We start from the raw sequence: 22,556 nt of genomic DNA on the forward strand, positions 1-22,556 counted from the left end.
AGCCACAGTGGCAGGCTTAGCTGGCCCTTGGTTACTGGCTCTCCGAGGAGCAGAGACCCCATGCTGAGCAGAGCTGGCTCCTTGCCACATGCTCCTGTGATAGAGGATGGGTGTCAGAACAAAGCTGGCGGCATGAATTGGCATGATGAGGTGAGAAAGTAGGGTGCACGGTGCTCCAGCTGATGCTTGCCAATGTAATTGCCCTTCAGGCAATAATTCTTGCCAATGTGATGGCCTCCAGGGACCTTCTGCAAGCCAGCGTAAGCCAGAGCCACTTCTGCTTCCCCATCACTCAGCTGCCATGAGTGTTAACCTTATATTAATTCAAGACTGAACCCCTAGATTCACATTAGTCAGTTTTTCATAACAAATTGAAGGAAATTACCTTTTCTTTCAAGACCCTTAAAGTGGAAGGAAAAGAAAGCCGTAGCAATATTTGGAAGGATGGTCTTGGGAGAAAAACCTTTTGTACTGGTACACAGTATAAACACCATGAGGAAGGTATACTCATCTGGTGCTTGCAGCCTGCTTGGCACTTGCTATGGTAACTTGGTTGTTCTTAAACCAGCAGAAGCAGCTCTCAAAGCCACTTTCCCAATGTGTCCCTAACAATGGCCAGGAATGGCAAACCACCGTAAACTTAAGGCAGAAAAATAAAATGGGGACAAGACCTGAAAAGAGCTAAGTCAGTTCCCTCAGTTATCTGCAATGAAAACAAAAAAAATCTTAAATCTTATATTCCAAGAGACAGCCAGGTCCTCACGGTAAAAGTCAGCTCTAGCAGGTCGGAGCAGGTAGTGCCCGTGGGGACTTTTAAACCTTCCCTTCTCCAGAGCTTCATGTTTCCCAAATGCTTGAGTCTCAGGGCACTGCAAAGACCTCATCCACTCCCTTCTTCTGAAGAGCTAGGGATTGAATACCAAGGACTAGCTTCTCACTACACTTTCAAATTGCTCGCAAATAAGCTTCTCGGTTGATTCTTCTTCTGTGAATATTTTTATTTTACTGTGTGGCAAATGTTCCTCAGCTCTGGATGACTGTTATATAAATAAATAGGGTTGGGTCACAAAATGTACCTCCTCTCTTTGTAGTTGCCCCTCTAAATGGAATTTTGAAGGTTCCCAAAGGCCGACTGACTGAACAGCAGCTAGAAGGTCCACCAGCCCAAGGGAGTGAGCAACAAGGTCCCTCATGAAGTAGCAACTGCCTATAGGGAGCATCACTGTGATGGATGGGGCAGATGGGTCAATGAGTGCCTGGTGTAGGGGCTTAGTGCCAGGATCGCTCCCCATGATTCTGCCCTGTGTCAGACTGAATGCTGGCCTGCTTGGAAAAAGCCTGGTCATTTTTAACCAGCTTTCCAAGCACCACTGCTGACTGTTTAAATTGTTAAATGTTTAAAAAGTCCACAGTCAGGAAGTACTGGTTCCTCCCAGTGCAGTCTGTGGTATTTTTGTAGGATTTCCAGCACATTTTCAGACCTACAACATGTTCAAAGCATAAATTTCAGCAATTTGCATGAACCATCCCCCTTTGCAGTTTATGGCTCTGTAAATGTCTTTAATAAAAACCCTACCACAGGAAATGTCTTAAGACAACTACTATTTCACAGCTTCACTACAGGTTCCCATGTAAGTTAATAAGGCAAACACAGTACCCGACATTTGCAATGATAATTGCACAGGCCTCACTTTGAATGATGGCTAAATCCGATTGTGCGTGTCTTCCTTTGCAGACTGTCTGAATTACAGTGTAAGCTGAGGCCTGAAAAATCAATGGCTGCTTTAATCACTCAATTAAGGCCTTTGAAAATCATTAGCAATTTGGTAAATTTAGAATATTTATCCATACGTCATTTTTAAGCAGACAGTGCCAGACCAGCACAACTCCATTTGTTACACCGGGGAACTGCTGCTGGAGGGGCAATAGGAACAGCATTAGTGCACCGTGGCTGAGTAGGCAAGTCTATCACCGAAGCTGAAAGACTGAGAAAGTCACAAGTCACCTCTGTCAGCTTTACCTGTTTTACAATATTTAGCTGAGGCAAAATACACAAGGGCCAGGAAAAATCTTGCTGGCTTGCAGAGCAGTAGTCCCCCACAACTGCCCTGGGGTTGGGTAAACTCCGCCAAGGCCTGAAGAGCAGAACAGACCGTGCAAAGGAGAAAACGAAGCAGCGCCACCAGAATTCTTTGTCACCGAAAGAAAACCAGCTGTCTGTGAGGCCAGTTTTCAGAGGGGGACTTATGAATGAAAACGGCTCATAAGAAGAGGAAAAAGAACTTTCTGACACCAGGGGCCTAATAGTTAATCTAATAAAGAAAATAGAAACCGCACATGATATTTCAGTCCATCTGGACTAAATCTACACATCTGCAAAGATTTAACTTAGATAGTTGAAAATCTCTCAACTTGCGTATTTGTTTTCTTTAACTGCCTCTTCTTTGGAAGCAGGGGCAACTAAGTGCAGCACTACTATCTTAAACACGGTCTCTCTTTCAGAGAAAAAAAAGACTCTCAGAGAGGATGAAGAAGTTGGCTGGGAGGCACTGACCCATACACCAAGGCTTCTCACCCCTCCCGGGCTGTTGGGCTTATGTAAGTGATATTTAATTTTGTAGAACTTAAGGTAGCTTAGTGAACTTGGGGGAGATCGAGTAGCGGGTTGGCAGCAGCTATTTCTGATAATCTGTCACAGTTTATTTTTTAACAATTTTGGGGGTAAAAATACACTTTAAAGCGGATTGTCTGTTCTTAAGAGTGCGCCCAGCGGCTGCCGGGCAGGAGAAGGCAGGAAGTCGCCCTGCGGGCAGCCCCCGAGCAGGGCAAGGCCCAGGCCCAGGGTCGCGCCTTCCCGCCCCGCACGCTCTGCCGGGCGACGGCCAGCCCCGCAGCTTGCGGATGCCGAGGCGCCCGCCCGGGCCGGACAAGGGCAGGGCCGGGCTCGGGGCGCTGCCGGCCGGCGGGGGCCGCGCGCAGCCGGTGTCCGCTCCGCCCCGCGCTCAGCGCGTGCCCCGCGGGGGCGGCCGGCGGCCGTACCCGGTGCGGCAGCGACACCTAGCGGTGTGCGGCCCGCCCCGCGCCTGAGGAGGGGGCGGCGGCAGCGCCCGGCGGCGGCAGCGCCCCCGCCGACACTCCGCGGCCTGGCGCGGCCCCAGCGCCTCCCTCCGCCCGGCCCGGGGCAGCCTGCCCGGCGCAAACCCGGGCCCGCTCAGCGCGGGGAAACGCTGAGAAACGGGCCGCGCTGCTCGGGACCCGACCGTGGTGGGAGCGGGGCTCCCCACGGCGGGAGAGCTGCTGGCAGCGGGCCGCCCGCGCCTCCGCCCGAGGGAGGCACACGGCCACCGGCCGGCGGGGCCGCGGGGCAGCGGCAGAAGCCGCCGAGGCCGAGCTGCGGCGCTCGGCCAGAGCGGGCCCTGCGGCCGGCTGGGCAGCGCTCGGGGCGGGACCGCCGCCGCTGCGGCCGGCTTTGAAAAGCCCGCTCAAGGGAAACCCCAAGTGTTTTGCTTGGCTATTTCCTTGGCTTGGTATTTATTTGGCTATTCCTTTTATTTTATTGCCCGCGTTTCCTCATGGAAATGCAGGAAATTGACTGAGCCAGAAAGGCCAGCATTTGATTTGTCCTAACTTTAGTTTTTCTTTAATGCCAAGTTCAGACATGCAGTGTTTTTCATGTACGTGACAGTTTCTATTTTCCTTCTCCCTCACCCCAGCAAAACTCCACCGTACTTAATCTTTTTCATTTATTACGTCTGCTAGTTTATAAGCGCTTGGATCAAATATTATACAGTAGGCAAAAGAAAGCTGCAGTAAGGTCCATGTTTTACCTATATAATGTACTGAACTAGGTAACATCCTGCTAATAAACAGCATAATCTTCCAGAACTTCTGTGTAATTTAATTCTTATTCTCTTCCTTTAAGAAACATAATTCAGGTCATTTTACAGTAAAATATCAACTAAACAAACAAAGCTTAAATGATACCTTAATGTTTTTAGTTCTTCATTAAGTCCATACTTATGAAAAAATTGTTTGGAAACAGAAGTGAATACAACAAAAAAATGTTGCTAACCATTCCAGCAGTGAAAAGACAGCACATTAGCTTCCCAGCTAACAGGGAAACCCAGGCAATGGCAGAAAAGCATAGAGCGTGTTAGTATTTCCCTTCAGAAACTGACAATAAGTTTAAAATAATTTGTCACTTTAATTCCACTGCCTATAAATTAGGAACCACAAGTACTGGTAGCCTCTTTATTTAGCATACAGCCAAGAGATTCCCAGCTTGGTTCAAATTTTCACAAATGTAGGCAGATTTAAAATGCTGGAATGCATCAACACAACAGTAGACTTCTACGCTTGCAAGAAGCTGCCTTCCTCGGTACAAGAAATGCCATCACGCACCACTGTACTTTAACAGCTTCATTCTGCTTCCATTTATCGCCTCTGCATTTCCAGCCCCACTATTGCTGCCTGGCTCCCTGAACGAACGCTCAACTGCATTATTTCCAACCCATCCATATCCTTCAGAGATACATCCAATTGCTACGTTCAGAGGAATGGTCTCCCACAGGATTTGTGATTCACCCCTGTCTACCTATATGATATTCCAGAAAACTAATCTCCAGATGACAGCTCATTCAGCACTACGGAAAATTTACCCACGCTGAAGCTCCTCTTTAAATAATGACCTGACATTTGTTCTGTAGAGGGAGACAAAGCCCAGACTGATGAAAACAGTTGGCAGCTGCTTTCATTTGTGCCATTCAGAAGCCAGATGATAATTTGTCCTCGGGGACCCATCACTTCTTGGCAGACAGACCTGTCCAGTGCACTTTGCTATTACTTTTGCCATTACCTCCCACCCCTGGTGCATGCAGCACACACACAGAGTCAATATTCAAGGCAGACTACGCTACAACTGACTGCCAAGAGTCATAAAGGATTTCATGATACTGAGAACTGGGAGATAAGATCACAGATGAATTTGGTGATGATAAATACAAGGCGGTGGATATTGGGAAAGACAAATTTGTTAGGCCTACATAAAAGGTTACATTAGCTATTGCTCAGAAAAGAGATTCCACCATCTCTGAACACAGCTTAACGAAGATGTCAGCTAAGCAATAAGCAATGGTCAAAAAGGCAGACTCCTACTAATTAGGCAAGCAGACCAAACCAGAAAACATTATTCCAGATGAATTGTGAGTTCACCCTTTGCATACAGCACACAGCTCTCATTCCTTTAAATTAGCTGGAGCAGAATTACAAAATGTACAGACAGGGGTGACCAGGATAATCAGAGTGTCTTCCATACAGGGAGAGATTAAATAAATGAGAACTTTCCAGTCTGGAAAAAGGGGTTACTAGGGGCTGATAATAATGGTACATAAAATCATAAATGGGATCAAGGAGGAGAACACATGCCATTATTATTTCTCACAGTACAAAACTAGGAGACATAAAATGAAGTGTTCACATAGCAAGTTACATGAAATAATCACATAACAAAGTATTTTTTCACACAGTCCATAATTAAACTGTAGCATTCACTGTCAAAGGATGTTGTGGATGGTAATGATTTAGGATGGTTCAAGGAGATGTTTATCTTGGACAACAAAGTTACAAAATGCTTTCCAATGCTTGGAAACACTACACAAACAGGTAGGGCTATCCACACCTTACCTGCAGAAGAACAGTAACAATGAGAGACAACTTTATGCATTTGTTATCCATGCACGTGGTTCCACCACATCTTACATCCCTACAGATGTAGAGCCTGTGCTCAGACATAGTCACCATGAGGGGATGAGATGTGCATATTTTTCATACTATGACTCTTATTCTATCTATTCCTGGCAGGTTTTATTTTTAAGGACCCCCCAAATTGTTGCTAGTATGTTGGATGCTTTCTGTTCTATCCAGCAACACAGGTAGTCATAACTGCACTCCAGAGAGACAGGCACGCAGAGAGGTGGCGGAAGACAAGTTGAAGCGGGTTTCCTTCTTTATGAATAAAAAAGCAAAAGCCCTTATGTGCCGCAAATGTTCCAGCAATTATCTTCCAAGTGCATTATCTGCTCTTCCACCTAAGCTACAGCTGAACGTGTCTAATTATCATTGACATCAGCAACGTCAGGCAGCAGTACAAGCAGCCATGCTGTTGTCTCACTTCTCCCTTTAAAACACGTGCTCTATTGCAATCTCTCTCCTGTTGTCTTGGAATCCTCTCCTGCCACTTTCAGTCAGAGTGGTTAGTAAGGGAAAGGGAGCGGGTTCCGAGGTGATGCAGCCTCGGAAGTTACCATGCAATGCAAATGCAAGCGGTGCCACCATGCAGAGGCTGAAGGGATACTGTACACGAAGCAGCACTGAGTTCTCAAATGCATCTGTTCCCTAGCTATAGCATGGGCTGCAGAAATACAATGCTGCTTTATATGTGAGTCAAATCTCATTTTAGTCACGCTACTGTTGCTGTCCTTTGAGGCTGTTTTAGTTCAGGATGCCTGCACAGGCCTTTCTTCTTTCACATAAATATCCAGTGCTGAGTTTTGCTGAAGAAAATGCACGAAAGATGAAATTCACTCTTCAGCTTGGAGTCAGGAATCCTTCCTTTGCCATCTGCACCCACGCACACAAAACCCTAGGGGCAGAAGACCTTGAGATAGATGTAGAAGCTGTTGCGGTCTCCAGCTTCCTCCCCTACAGCGCTGTGGTGACCTGGGCAGGGCCATGGGGAAGCCATGGCAGCAGCAGCAGCAAAGGGGCAGCCAGGGCTGCCCTGTGGCTCAGACCCACACCCGGCTGGCGTGAAGCCCCTCGGCCCAAGCCCTGCAGCTCTCCATCGTGTTGCAGGCAAGTGGGGATGCTGCTGCGAGGCCACAAATCTGGTTCCCACACATGAAGAAAGGGAGAAGCTTGTTCTCACTTTCTGCAATACCCATGGCCACAAATAAGCTGGTACAGAGCAGGAACCGTGTGCAGCAAAGCATGGCAAAGTTTCCTTTTCCCTCCAAGAGGCAAGGAGGGAGCAGAGCACAAACCAGACCCGGTCCAGTTCCTGCTTTCCTTAAGAGGCTGTGCAAGCCTGGCCCATGGCTTGGGCTACCCTGCAGTCTTGCTTTCTAGCCCCGTATGGCTCCTTTCCCTTCCCGGCTATAAGACTTTCAACGATTACTAGTCAATATTGATCATTAAGCAAGACTGTCTCCACATAAGGTGCCCCACACATCGCTAGGACATTACAGAACATGAAGCAGCTCACCAAGAACATGTTAGTACAGAAATAACAAGGCTGATATATATTTGCCTTTCCATTGTATTTAATATATTTATATATAATACACTTATACTCACGCAGCCCTTCTCATTTGATATGACAAAGTATTTGCTCTGAATGTAGCCACCACCTCAGCTGAAAAGCAGAGAGATGTGACTCTGCCTGTTTGGTTTGGCCCTCTCTGTTCCTCAGCAGTGTCACAGCCCAAAGGCTGGGACAGTCGGTTCCCACCTGAGCGTGCCTTCTGCCAGGAGGTCACGGAGCCCAGTTCGGGCACCTTCCCAGCCAGCTGCGTGTGTTCCCCACTCAAATCCCAAAGACAACAGAACAAGAAAAGCCCATCCAAAATGGAGAGGAAGAGGGGACGTGCAGTACCTTTAGCTGGTCTTTGCACAAAAATGTAATTTCAGTTCACTTTTTCCCAAATACAGAGGCCAGTGATTAGCAGTAAGAAGGTGGAACTGAAAATTAGAACCGTAAAATAGGATCAGTGCTGTGCTTTGGTAGTGTCTGGTATTCAGCCCAGCAGAGCCAGGAAGGAAATAGTTTGAAAACACCAGATGCTCTTTGCAACTGGTATTTTAGATATATTTCCAGCAGGGATTTCTCCCCCCCCCATGAAAACAGACACACATTCTCATTTAACAACTAATTGATTTATTTAACAATACAAATTTCTTTCTACTGCATGGTTTAGCAGAGAGAACTTGAGAAACAAAATTAGCTTCTTTTCTTTTTTTTAAAGTTTAAATGTTTACACAAAAACAACCTTTACTTCAGTAAATATAAAATTTACACACAAAAAAAACTACATTAAAAAAGAACAGAATCATGACAAACCAACAAAAAAAAAAAAAAAAAGGATGGGAATTCAGTGTAAAGGATCCAATTGCAAGGAAGGCAAGAGGGGGCAACACTAACAAGGCATCCCACTTGTACACCTAGGTATCTGAAGTTGTAGGTACAATACAAAACCAAAATACATTAAAATTAGGATTAAAACCTGTATTTTATACCATAATATTTTATGATATAAATATCTGTAAATTCTGTAGGCAACACAGTTAACGTGTGAAATACATAGTTTGCTCTTCACTGGAAAGTCACTGGAGTGGTGTACGAGCCCCGTGTCACCCACGAGTGCGCTAATGGTCAGCAGCGAGCAGACTTTAGATGTCCAGCCCGGATGTGATAGCCCCTTGTTTCTTTGCCAATCTGTGCTATTTCTCACACGTCCAATGACATAATGAGAAACTCTGGTCACCTTCAGCAGTGATTTCCAGCACTTCATCTCCTGGCATTAGTCTGTTACCTGACTTAGGCATATTCACCTGCCAGATCCCCGGTTTCTCATTCCCTTTTGCACTTTATAACCTGAACTCTAAAGCTATCTTGTAGCTACCAAGAGAGACTGGCTTCTAGGTTGAGATATTTGGGATACAGAGTTCTTCAAGCCACCTTCAGGAATCTGTAGAAATATTTAAAGTAGGGTGGACAATTCATGGTCAAAGGTTATGTGATACAAAAAACAGGGACCTATATAGTGATGGCTAACTTTAGATCTAAATCTTTAACATTTTTTCTATTGCTTTAATATTTAAACTTAACATTCAGTTTTCATATATTAAATGAGCAGAGCATCTTATTGATGGAAGTGCTACATTATCTCCAAAAACACCAGGTAGCAAGGGAGACTATAAAGTTTAAAATTAAGTGTAATTTTAAAAATCATTTAAAGGGATCAAGTCTCTTTTTTTATAATCAATATTGTGACTGGCAACCTATAAAAGCTTAAATTATAAAACTATTAATGACTCTACTTTTTAAATTGTATGTACTATAAAGCTGTATATCTTTGTTACTTACAGATGTTACAAAATTTCCAAGCCAGAAAGTGAAGGGGGGGAGAACGTAGTGTAAAAGTTTTACAGATTTCATTTTCACTAACAAAGGTTCATTTCCCCCACAACTGTTTTTATGCCATAAAAATCTGATTAAATTTATTCTACTACTTTCTTTTCTGGACAGATGATACAGTGTTCAATCATGCTTTGGAAGACCATTTTCAATGGGTAACTGTAGTTCTCTAGATCAGCAAGTCCGACTTGCTTTACTCGGAAACAAAAGCACCAGACTATCTCTAACTTGGCCCTCGTCCTGCAATGAAAATCTGTAGCAAGACTCAGGCAGTCTGTTCTGAGAGCAGGACTGGCCCTGAAGCAACCAGCTACATTAACTTCTGGAGTAAGCATACGCCATGCTCTCATTCCAACTTGAGAAAGAGCCGAACAGTATGAAATTTAAGGAAATTGTAGAAATGACATTTGTTCTGTTAAAAACAAAACAGGGAAAACTTAAAAAATCCACAGGTGTGCATTAAGCATTTAATAGCAAGCTTTTCTTATGTATATTAATTTAAAGATTATCCACAGGGATCTGTGATACATTGGCCCTGCCTTGTTACTATAATTAAATTTATTCAAATATTAATTTAAAATAGGAAAACAAAGAAACTACTCCTTGGGGAACATGTTTATTGTGTTTGAGATGATACACTGGGTGCTCTCTGAGCTACAAAGGGAAAAAGGAAATCCTTTCATTACAAACTGACAAAGGTAAAAGTTAAAACAGTTTTCACAACAGCATGTACCACATATTGGAAATAGATCTGGGTTTAATACAAATGACATAATTCCTAGTAATCTACAGCTACCTTTAATAACTTCATACAGATAATGAATTAGGCTAAAATGCACTATAATATTTGGTTGACTTCAGGAACAGTATCCTTAGTACATCACAAAATACATTTTGATATCCCAAAGAAGCAAGACTTGCAAGTAGGCATTTTAAACATAACTAATCTACAGCTACAAATTTCTACTCTTGATAGCATTTACCTTTTTGGGGGGCAGTATCCCAGTCTTCAAAAGGATAAAAGCAGAGTAGAATCAGTATAACATATACACAGAAGTCCGTATTGTAAAGGCTATAAAGATTTGTTGCACACTGCAAAGTTGCCTTCTGCACCTTCACACTGCACAAGCAGTTTGTCATTTATGTTGCATATCTCTTGGTCCACTGTCTGGCTATCCTGTCATGTTCTGCTCTGTTGGTCAGGTACTGAGTGGCTATGCTTCCAACCAGAGGGTCAGCTGCAAAAGGCAGGAGAAGATACATTAGAAACCATTCCACAGTAAAAAAAACAAACCCAAACAAACACATGATTTAAAATACAGAATCTATTCCAAAATACAGTCTTTGACAGGCCAGAAAACGCTGTGAGGTATAGTGGGGCTCTTATCATACAAGACTTTTCCAAGAGAAAGCACGCAGGGCACAATGTACATAAAAAAACCCCAGAACAATCTGTTGTGGTTACCTGCATATTAACAACTCTCGCCCCAGCCAGGTGCGCTGCTTTCACCCCTTTGGAAGGGCTGCTGGGTGCAGGGGACATTCAGCGACTCCTGTCACAGTGATGGACAAGACTAGTGTACATTACTAGGGTATCAGGACTGTAGGACACACACTGAGGGGATCCAGTTTGGTTCAAGAGTCATCAAACTTTTGTATCAAAGAGGCTGATCTGTTTCTCCCTAATCGTTACCAGTCTTCTGTAAATGAATTGTCATCTTAGCACTACTCAGTTCCTGCCCTGACTGCAGGCAATTAGCATTCACTGCCTAATGACACTGCTCACACAGTTGTTGCTGAGCTGTACTGCTTCCAGTGGAGTTCCTCCCCTCCCAGCGGGAACAAAGAACTCCCTTTGAAAAAGGGAAAAACCTCTCTGAACATTGTCCCTCTCACATTTGCAAGATTAAACATTACAATTGATCTCTTAAGAGAAGGGGCTTCCTGTGACCCCTTCTGACCTAAGGATTTATGAGTTTATAACTCAAGAGAACTTCTTTGCTTTCCTGGATGAACCACTCACTTGCTGGAGCTCCTGCAACACAGACCTTCAATGACATCAGCTGATTTTCTCCACTATACCTTGGGAAAAAAAGGGCTTAATGCTATTTACTTTCTGTTGTGCTACAGAAGTTAAAAATGCCATTAAATGTGGGACTGCATCCAAGTGGGAGTGTTTCATCCCCAATTTTAAAAATACTAGTTTTTATTTAATCGGCATACAATCAAATATACAAATTACATTCCATGGCAACTAAGTCAAATGGCTAAGAGTAAACTATCAGCTCCTTACCTGGGTTGCAGTCTGTCAGAAGAGAACAAATAGACAGCAGAACCTTTGAAATAGTCAAAGCAGGGCTCCAGTTGTCTTTCAGGATATCCAGACAGATGACTCCCTGACTGTTGATGTTGCAGTGATAAATTCTGGTACGGAAAGTAACCTGGAATTAGGGCATAAGAGACAGAGAGTCAGTCACTCAGTGTTGCCCAGGGATGCTGCCCCTTTGTCTCCAAGCAGCAGCAGCACCTGGGGCTCTCCCAGTTCTGCAGCGCTTCTGTGGAGGCAGCTCCTTTCTGCTCGTTTCTAAAACACAATTATTTATCAGAAGAGTGCGTATTTACCGTAGCCATGGCTACCTTTAAGAAACCTACCATGGAGATTTCTGGTGCATAAACTGCTTTCACACAGGCTCTCTGGTACCCACAAAAATGAGGACCTACTTTGTAGTACTGTACGCTAGTTAATGAACATATTGCACGTCCAGAATGATCTAATCACAAATGTAACTTTACTGTGGTTCTGAAGGTGAAGAAGTAGACAGAATTTGGCTGCATGTGCAATATTAATTTATCTTTTCCTTTCTTTCAAAACCCTAACTCTAGACCATGAAAATTAATATTTAAAATTGGAGTATTGTATTATTCTTGTTCAAATTAGCAATTAAATCTTTGCCTTACCCTTCATTAAGCAGGACATAATATACAGCCAAAACAATGCTATCACACTAACACCATACTTGTTTTTAAATTATTTCAGACTAATATTGGTAGAGCATGTAAGCATTATTCTGCACAAATAAGAAGTTAGAATATTTAAATACTTTAATTACATAAAGCACAAGAAGATGAGGAAAATTTTCTTTTTCATACTAATGCAGAGGGGAAAAATCCATGATGTTTTCTGAAACTACTGAAAATTCAAACATTATCATGCTCTAATAAAAAAACCTACAAGATTTTTGTGAGGAATTTGTCTAAAACTCTGCATCACTTCATTATAACAATCTTAACTTGGAGAATATTAAATTTTGTAGGTTTCAGAGAAGTGTGAAGTACAGAGAGATTATATTATTCTTTATGCTGTAATCCTTCTTGGAATGAAAAAAGGTATTTGATTTATAATAACAACGTTATAGCCACAAGGGCCATAAGTTGTAGAAACGCTGTGTGGTAGAAGGTATTTAGTCTTTGCGAATGCCAGCAGTGTCCTTTCTGGTGACTTGGTCAAGAGACCAAAGTAATTTGGCATTAAGAGAGGGGAGAAGGGAACAACCTTTAACTTCTCTGATATCTGGTAGTAAATTATAATTTCATAAGTGTCCATACTACCTCTGAGCAAGGAATGAAATTTTAAGTTTAGTTTCATTTAATAAAAAGTTTTGCTTAAAAATATTGTCAAACAAGGTTGCTGATTTTACCAGTAGTAAATAGATTGACATTTTACAATAATGGAAATTATCACAGCAATTTACCCAGTTTAAAGTCACAATATATCACTCTAGTTGTCTAAACTTATTTTAGCTCTCTGTTATTTTGATAAAAATTATGTGAAAATATAAAATATAGAATCTGGTTCGTAATAGAAAAAAGTTTACTACACATATATTTTAGTAGCTGGAATAATAAGAAGAAAGCATAAGGAGGTCTTGTGCTGTCTTTATTAAAATTAAGATTCTTGAATCTTAACTTTTGATCACAATTATCATCTCATTTATCACTTGGTAAAGCTTGGAAATCAGTATTGACTGTGGTAATCGTGAAATAAATTAGACACAGGAATTTTCTGAAACTGCAAGCCAAGATTTTGGACCTCGTAGTTTCCAAGAGGCCATGAACAAATTTGATATTCAGAAAGCAATGAGCACTTGCTGCAAGTTACATTCTTCTCACATGTGAAAAAATGATAAACACAATAAAAACCTTACCCTTACCTTTGGTGGCTTGAATGGATAGTCAGATGAAAATGTGATATCCAGGAAAAAAACGCCTCCTTCGTATACAGAACCTGGAGGTCCAAGTATAGTAGATCTCCATTCATAAATGTTATCTCCTTTAGGACCGGCACTGTGTAAAAAAAAGAGGAGAGAGAAAGAAAGATCAGGTATACATTTGAGAGAGGCATTTTATGGATTTCCTTCTGCATTCATTTTGTAATACAAACCACCTGCCTATCTTTAACATCTGCCTGATTTCCAACTGATTTCAGTGGGCTCAGTGTTTTAAAAACAGGCATGAAAGCTGGGCACTCTGCTGTCCCTTTGGACATACAGCAATGAAACAGATTGACCATCAACTACTGGACTGTCACTGTCTGAAACATACCTCCAGATCTGCTTTCTTGAATATGTGGTTGCCCTGAGCTTCTACATGATGCCCTTCCAATGACATCATATCCATACACAAAAGGAGTTGTATATCTTGACCACAATCATCTTCTCCAGGCATTAAATGGATCATACCTTCATAAAAAATGTGACTTGCACATTTATTATCACTCGTTTCACGGCTAGAGTGAAATGTTACACCCTTGGGCAGGAAAACTGGGGATGGGAGAGACAGAACCAAGTAACCTGGAACTGAGCTTCTTGCAGCACTGTCAATCCAAACAACTTTTCTTCAGGATATATTTGTGTTATGCCTCCAGGCAATCAGCACTGAGACTACTAGACAAAAATAGTTTATTTAAGAAGTACAATACTGAACGCATTTCTCACTAGGGGAAGGGTTATTGCATAATTAATTATTAAAGTAAAGCCTTGAAAGAAAGGATAATGAACAAGCATTTTCTCAACTTCTGAGCCATCATACTTAATGCTATTATCACACAGTAACTATCTAACCTCCTTACAAAGGAAAAAAAAAGCAAAGCACAGTCTTATTTCTGTAAGCAAGTTTCCGGGTAAAAACTAACCTAATCTTCCACAAAAGGTCCTGAATCTGAACTGTTGAGATCCAAACTGACTGCTAGGGAAAACACCACTGCTGAGCTCATGCAGGCACACTGGATTCATCCCATCCATGCACACAAGTCAGTAATGTGGCACTGTAAAAGATCCTTTCGATTCTCCCCCCCTCGGCAGCCTCCCAGGCACCACCTACATCTCGCAGACACATGGTGAAGCATCCTCATCCTTCTTCCTCTGTGGTCCCAAGGAACAGGCACTGAGGACTGTCATATGGGATTAAACATGAAGCAAACAACTGGGCACAGCACCAAGCTGTAGCCTGGGAGTTTGTGGTTTCTGGCATTGCTTGACACTCCAAGGAGTCTCCCTACAAGCCCTCCAAGTGTTAAGGCTCTTCCCATGTCATGTCACCTCATGTATTTGTCATACATATGTCCATAGTCTGTAACATGGCATGTTGGACATTCATCCTTACTATGTAGCCAACCACATGGAGACACTCATCAGAGAAAAGGAATATGAACAGTCTGCACTATGCATCTGCAATTCCCGCACCAAAAACTTTGCTATTTTTACATTAAGATCATATTCGAGAAGCAACCAAAAGCTGATTTTGATTATGAATTCCCTTTCAATTCATAACTTCCCAACATGTTTTTTATCTTGCAGATGTTTCATGTACCAAATGTTTAAATTGTTGCAGGCCTTTCATTAACAGACAAAATAATCATGGATTTTGGCTGACATCCTATTTAATTAAAACCAAAAAATTATTTGATGGAGCTGTAGCTATTTTCCTGTTGCCAAAATGAAAGTAGGTAACAACGGCGTGCTGGTCTCCAGAGTCAGCTAAGAAAGAAAAACTAGAAGTGCTGTCAAAATAAAGTTTGGGTCTAAAATCACTGATCTTACCTTTCTATTTGCAATCAATACACAGAAGTGGAAGAAAAACAGTAGATAAAATTTTAGGAAAAAAAGAGAAATCCAGAGGCAAGAAGATCCATTTTCAATGATGTAATGAACCATTCGTACTCTCAGTCACTCTAGAAGATAATTCCATTCATGCTCTCTAAAAAGCAATTAGTGTAAGAACTGAAAATATTGGGGCAATGATGATAATATTTAAAACCCACATAGGCCACTGAAATGTTTTAATTAATTCTTGACATTCATCAAGCTTACAGCCAATTAGTATTGTGCTTGGAAACCAAATTTCTATGGAGCAATTCAATTTCAGCATTAGATGTTCTAATGACTGTTTCATAGTTTAATGCAGAGGTTAGTGCTCTTGCCTCGTGTGTCAGGTACCTTTCTTTCATACACCTCTAACAGCTGGATGCAATTCAATCAGATTAATGAAATAGCTGAATTAAATTAGTGACATATTTCAGCCCAATGAATCAGTCACAATTAAGTGTGGCACCCAGTCTGGTGCCAAACTATCTGGTAATCACTCACCAAGTCAGAGCAAGGGCATCTATCAGCTAGTAGCCAGAAGCTAAGTGCAATAACTCTCTGTCCATTACTATCTGCTATCCTCTTCTATACTACCGCTAGCAATATATAAAAGGATCGGGTTATAACGTGAGAAGGGGAATTCCTAACCTTGTAAGCAGAAGAAAATCCTGTGTTCAAAACCCCTCCTACTCCTGAGAAAAGATTGCTGCAATGTCAGAAGTAACACAAAGTTTTAACAATAACTGCACTCAGATAAGGAGAAAATTGTTAAATTGAACAATTTCATTAGCCCTAATTGAGGTTTGTGAAATTTCTTTTTAACAGCTGAAGTGGTGTCTCACTTCCAGTGGTATAAAAGATACTCCTGCTTCATCAGCAACCTGAAAATCCCTGCAATTACTTTATTATTGGTGTGAGGAGACACAAGATTAAAGAGCAGAGACAAGACACCACACTTGGCTTCTACCACCTGTATATTTCCACTGGGGATCATCCTCAGCCAGCCATACCCTACTTTGTCTTTTGTATACTTACCAAGGTAATCTTTTTTGGAAGTAAACAAACCCACGCTCTAAGGCTCAGCAAAACATACCAGACCTATTCACAGCAGTCTCAGCCTCTGCAATGATTTCCACAAGGACAGGACACCGGGGTTACTCCCACTTGGACAACCGCAGAGAAGAGTAGAAAGGGCAGTCCTGCCTCAGGCAACACCTGGGTTGTGTACCGAGTGCCAGAGCCCCGCTGGAGTCACCGCCTTCAACTCTCCCCTTACCGCAGAGCATCGTCTCAGTGCCGCAGAAAGCCACAAGGAGGGAACTGCCACTGCAAATCTAATTTCTCTGTTCCCACAGAGGACAGCAAAATACCTGGGCTGAAAACTGGGAATAAGAAAGCTTTACTCTGTCTGCAATTTTCTATTTCATTGATACACCCAGAAGAAATACTCTCTTCCTTCTGTTGGGCACTAAAGAGGCTGGCACAGGAGGTGCTTCTAGGGGCTGTACTTGAGCTCTTTATTCCCAGAAGTTCTCCTGCTGTTCAAGAGACTCACCCTCCTATTGCAAGCGCAGGCTTCAAGCACCTCACCTGAAACCTTGAGACCAGTGTGGTGAGTGCCACACTGGACAGAACACCCCAAGCAGAGCACTACAATGGGTAATTTCCATGGTTTTCTTCCCTTTCTTTTTCTCATCACTGAAAGACCCAGCTCCTTCTGACTTCCCCCATGGAATCCATATGGACACGGAATCCTCCTCTATTCTGTCCTTTAAAACACAAAATCTTGATGGAGCAACAGATGTGATGACAACTTCAGTGTTTGGGGTACACAGCATACATGTGCAGTTCATTCCTACTAGCCTGCTGCCCTCCTAAATTAGCTCACAGAACATTGCAAATTCAGTAAAGGCACCACCAGTATATTCGCAATAAAAGAACCACTTGATTTAATTTTTTAAAATATGGGCTAAAAAATCATGGACAAAATAACAGAGCAAATTAATTGAAATGACAAAATATTCTTTGCAAAATTAAGAGGTTTTTACTTTATACGCAAAAGCTGGATTGATTTTTTAAAATAAATTAGATAAATTGACAGAATAAAGTTAACTGGCTACATCTGCTTCCTAAGTAAATATTTGTTATGTCACTTCACTGAGGGATATCTACCTGATCCAGATAAGACAAAGGATTTATAACCACTCTCTATCCAAGCTAGTCTGCTGAACAGATTTAATTTACAAGTGTGACTTCAGATGGTGAATTTGAGAAGATGTGAGGTTAAAGTCTAGGAGCCCATGGGGTCACACCAGGTCCTTTAAACCTAACTCCACTGAACCCTAGCTCTCAGGTTTCATGAAGATGAAGAACAGTTTTTCCATCACAGTGTTATGAGCATTCACACGGATGCAGCGGCATTCACACCAGCAAGAAGTATGTTAGACTCCTGATGCAATAGTTACAGAAATCAGAATGTGGCATTTGTTACAGTTCACTAAATCAAAATGCATTAAAGCTGCCCATTTGGAACTAGCTGCAGGATGAGAAACTAGGACAAGAAATTTCCAATCTACATGATGCTAGTAGCATGCTGATTTCTGCACTTGCTAAATGCGCTTCTTCTGTCAACAGCACTTCTCTGAAACACACGGCTCTAAATTTGGTGACAGAATGCAACTTCATAGTACTGAGACTGTGATAATTAAGAAGAAAAAGAGTGAGGGAGAATGTAATTTAGCTAGATTTAATGTTAACTCTGTGTTATGCTTTATTATGAGAAACAATTTGGTTTTGTAATAGGATAAAACTGAGGGGGGAAAAAAATAAATCTGTTTTTTAGGAAGCTTCTCAAGTCTGTCAGACTCTAAAACAGTCTTACGAGAAATGTCATTGGCACTATAAAACTAAAGGTACTGGCCTACATCCCAAGATGCCCATCAAGGGTGCCTACATAGCACCAATTTAAGTGGTGGAATATTTTCTTACATTCTCCTTTCAAAGGCTCCACCTTTAGGTCTGACACCCAGGCAGGTATCACAGAGGCAGCAGCTAACAAACCAAACGGCGTACCTGAAGTAAGAGTTATGTTAGGAAAGAGACCCCTTCATCCTCCCCAAACTTTTATCTCAAGATGAGATTCAGCAAAACTCCTGAAGCTCTTCACTGACAGCTCAACCACAGTGACTCTGTCACAGTGGTATAATTTTTACAGCAATGTAAGTCAAGACAGTGCTTTAAGAAAGGAGTAAGATATCTTTATGGATTTTTATTAATTCAGCTGAAGGGAGTAAGGAAAGGAAGAATGAATGTCCTTAGGTATGTTCCACAACCTCATGCTTGAAAAATCTTCTTCATAAAGCTACATAGTTTTGCAAAATCCACAACACAGCTTCAGAAATTGAGGTTTACAAAACCTGCTGTAAGAAAAGCACTCTGCATGTTACCAGCACAGAAGGCTTTGTTTTGGACAGCAATGTCTCAGCTAAACCTGTTGGATGATGTTCTAGTTCAGTACTGTACCACTACAGGCTAACGGGGCTGTAACAGATCCTACCTACCAGCATATACAATTCAGGCAAGTACAGATCCATTCTGTAGTGAGCCTGCCTGCCTCACTATCTAAGCTTCTGAGCCTGATGAACTCATCTCCAGTGGAAGGAGAAAGCCCCAGGCTCTGGTAACTTCAAGTTACCACAGAGGTGGGGACTCTTACCTACCATGTAGGGCATCTAGTGTGGATGCTGATGTTTGCACCTCAGACTTCCCAGACAATCAGGGTAGAGAGATCGGTGAGTCTCTGCAGCACAAAGAGCATCTAAATACTCCCTGATACCAAGGTTCTCCATCTCCCTCTGGTGACACCTACTTTTCACTAACTGCATGGGGAGCTTGGCTCCCAACTCAAGCGTCTAAAGCTCAGTACTTCAGAAAATCCTCCTCACCCTCCATGCAGTGAGAAAGGGTTATCTAGCTCTGGGTTCAGATGCTACCTTGTAGCACACTAGCTTTTTATCTAGATACAGATACACACTGCCATGCTGCTGGTAATTACAAAAAAAAAAAAAAAAAAAATCTCAAAAGGAACCAAAGAATCTCTGGTGCAAGCTGTCTGAGAGTTAGTTCAGTGTTACTCTGTGAAGCCTGGAGAGAGCACAAAGCAATTACCGGTAGTTGTATTTTAATGTTAAACATGGGAATGGAAAGATGCTCAGATTATTTTCCTGCTTTGATAGTTTCAATATTTTAAAGAAAATTTATCCATTACCTTTTCTTCTTAATCATCTTTTCCCAATTTCATCTTTTCCCAATTGTGGAGGTGCTCTTGTATTTTTGGTTACAGAGCACAAGAAAGAAAATTAACATTAATTAAAAGAAATACATTTGTGGCTTTCAGTCCCATGACATTTAAAAACTGACAAGCATGGACAGCGATTTCCATTTTCTTTATTTTTCAATGTCTCGTTTACAGGGCTTTCTGGAGTACTTATTCACAGAGTTCATATTACCAGCGCTAGTGCCTAAGCACCTCTACTTACAGAATCTGGGTAGTACATCCTATATACACAGAAAGCATACTGGTTTCACCAGCAAGAGCCTCAAGTATAGCCCTAATTTTTGGATTACAGCATTTTTCTAGGGTTGAATACTTGTGGGTTGTCTACAGCAACATATCAAATCAGTGTTGAAAATGCTTTTTGATAAGGTACTCACTATTATTAAGGTTTCCAGCTTGTATGCAATTTCTTACAAAAAAAAAAGTTTCGGTCTATTGTGTTCTTTATATAGCTACAACTGTTCTTATTTTAGCTGCCACTGAACTATCTGCTACATCTGTTTGCTGAAAAAGGTTATTTACTGCTTCTAGCAGATCCACAGAGGCTCTGTGTAACTGAGGATACATGGAGTGTAGTTCACTGTACAAACCTTTGCTTCTGTCACTTCCTTAAAGTCTAGCATACCCTTAAGACTGAAATCTAGAAATTGCTGCTAAAAAAAAAAAAAAAAGCCTGTTTTAAACTCATGGATCCCCTGCTAATTCAGCTCGTTGTAAAGCAGTGCAGGACTTGTGCCTGAGGCCATGGCTCGATGCAACAGTAAATCCAACTTGAGAGCTCCTCCTACCAGATCAAAAGCAGCGTGGCTATTCAAAGCAAAGTGCTGATCCAATGTAAACTAACTTGGCCAAACTGTACACGTTCCAAAAACGTCAGTGGATTAGCTTTGTAACACCAGGCTTTATGCTTAATCAGGTATCATTTGTCCTCCTGCAGCCAGCGTAAAGAGGGCATAAACTTTAGATTGCACGGTCCGGCTTAGAAATGTAATCATGTGGTCATATTTGGTTCACGTCAAATTGTACCATTAGGGGAATCTAACCAAGTGCAGATCTGCTATTAATCACCCTAAAGAGAAAGATGCCAGATTGTAGTGTTTTAGATGATTAAAATCTCCGGCACTAAACGTGCCATTAGTAGAAGAATATACACTGTTGCTACTAAAAGAAGCTGAGTAACAAATCATTTGATAATTCCATCAAAGCTGTAATATGTAGATAACCCAAGTAAAGTATTTTGGAAAGCTGGTAGTTTCTCCCCTGCCAAAAGCCCCATTAAATTAGTTCATTGCTACAATAGCTCAAATTTACTTTCCCCTTTGTATTCCTGCTAGTTCCTAGTACCTTTCTTGCTGCTGTTAGAAGTCTGCTCCTCCAAAACCATAGCCAATTACAGAAGCAGAATTCCTGTAATTTTTCTTTTGAAAAATAACTAATCCCAGAACGTAGTTCACTAAACTGCAACAGAAATACTGAATTTAAACCAGGTAACAAAACATATCAGAATGTTTCTATCATCTATGGTCTTGACAGTGGAGTTGTAAATATACACTATCCAGGCAATACATAAAAAGTTTACCAAACAGAAGTTCTTTTTGAAAACAGAAAACACAGAACTCACAGGCATGAAGAAAGGTTGTGCTGAACATTTGGTTTATTTTAAATATCTTGAAATCTGTATAGAAGTCCCTCTCACATGCCTACAGTAGAGAAATTATCCATACGCCCTATCAAAACACAGAGCAGGACAGTCAGTGAAGGGAAACATTTTCTGCTACTTCGCCACATCTTCATAACAAAGCCATAATTTAGTGTAAAATGAAAGACCAGCTCCCTGTCTTAAGTGTGGAAACACTAGTAGTACTAGTGGCAAAATGTGTGCTATTTTCTTGCTGTTAGTATAAAGCTCAATTTGTACTAAGGCCAAATCCTTTTGTCAAAGAAATCTGTCTACTAGGTCTAAGTCCACATTTTCCTTCCACTCAAAATTACTGATGAACCTGTATTTAGCAAATATGGCAAATTTTGCTTTTTTTCCATGAGAAATGATCTTTCTCAACTCCCTAACAATCTCATTTGGGATACACCCATATTTTATTCTTCAATATGTTATAGCCTCCATACTGATGCTAGCAATCCATACTGAAAGAATCACATGGTACCTGAGAAATTGCCCACAAATACACAAAATAAAGGTACTCAGACACAAGTCATTTGCCTAATGTCATCCAGAAAATGTGTGCTGTAGAGTACAACTGCAAAGTAAATCTCCAAAATCCCAGGCCATCACCTTACCCACAGAACTGAGATTACACTATTAGTAGCTCATTCAATGGTTCTGTGGCACCCATGAGTTTTAGACATCAGTTGCCTCTATTATTCACTGAAATATCTTCATGTCAAAAAGCTGAGTGACACTGAGAAATCCAGTTTAGGATTTCCTACCAATATTTTCAGTGACACTTCTAATGTCAACAAAGAAAATCTATTATTATCAACATCCTTTACGCACACACTTGGATGGAGGAATTAAGAACAGTTAAAACCATTACTTTCACCAAAAGATCTAATTAATCTACAAATACAACTGGCTTTAAGACTGTAGGAAACTTATAAAGACTCATGCCTAGGAACAATAACTGGGCAATTTTCAACAGGCTAAGCCTCCAACGCAACTAGAGCTGTTCAAATTAAGTCCCCAGCTATCAACGTACACAAAATAACTAAACATCAGGCAATTTCAAATACTGACTGATGTATTAAAAAAATCTTCCACTGCTCTGTGGATTAAGTTTTGTTCTTTAAGGAACATATCTTCAGTCAAAAATTGAAAGGAACTCTACCTGTGAACAATGTTCTTCGCGACAGAAAGCACGTTAGTGAA

General features: G+C 41.5%; 1 protein-coding gene across 2 annotated transcripts in view; it reads right to left on the bottom strand.

Moving 5' to 3' along the window:
* Window positions 1-7,916: 7,916 nt before the first annotated feature.
* UBE2E3 (ubiquitin conjugating enzyme E2 E3) overlaps window positions 7,917-22,556 on the bottom strand; it is a 61,504-nt gene continuing 46,864 nt past the window's right edge. For both annotated transcript variants that reach the window (XM_074873062.1, XM_074873063.1), the window contains exons 4-6: window positions 13,405-13,537; window positions 11,487-11,634; window positions 7,917-10,431 (exon numbers count right to left, since the gene is read on the bottom strand). In XM_074873062.1, coding sequence (XP_074729163.1) covers window positions 10,334-10,431; window positions 11,487-11,634; window positions 13,405-13,537 — 379 coding nt within the window. In that variant the 3' untranslated portion in view covers window positions 7,917-10,333. The remainder of the gene's footprint in view (window positions 10,432-11,486; window positions 11,635-13,404; window positions 13,538-22,556) is intronic.

Source organism: Strix uralensis, chromosome 6 (genome assembly GCF_047716275.1).
Source record: "Strix uralensis isolate ZFMK-TIS-50842 chromosome 6, bStrUra1, whole genome shotgun sequence".
Classification (NCBI taxonomy): domain Eukaryota; kingdom Metazoa; phylum Chordata; class Aves; order Strigiformes; family Strigidae; genus Strix; species Strix uralensis.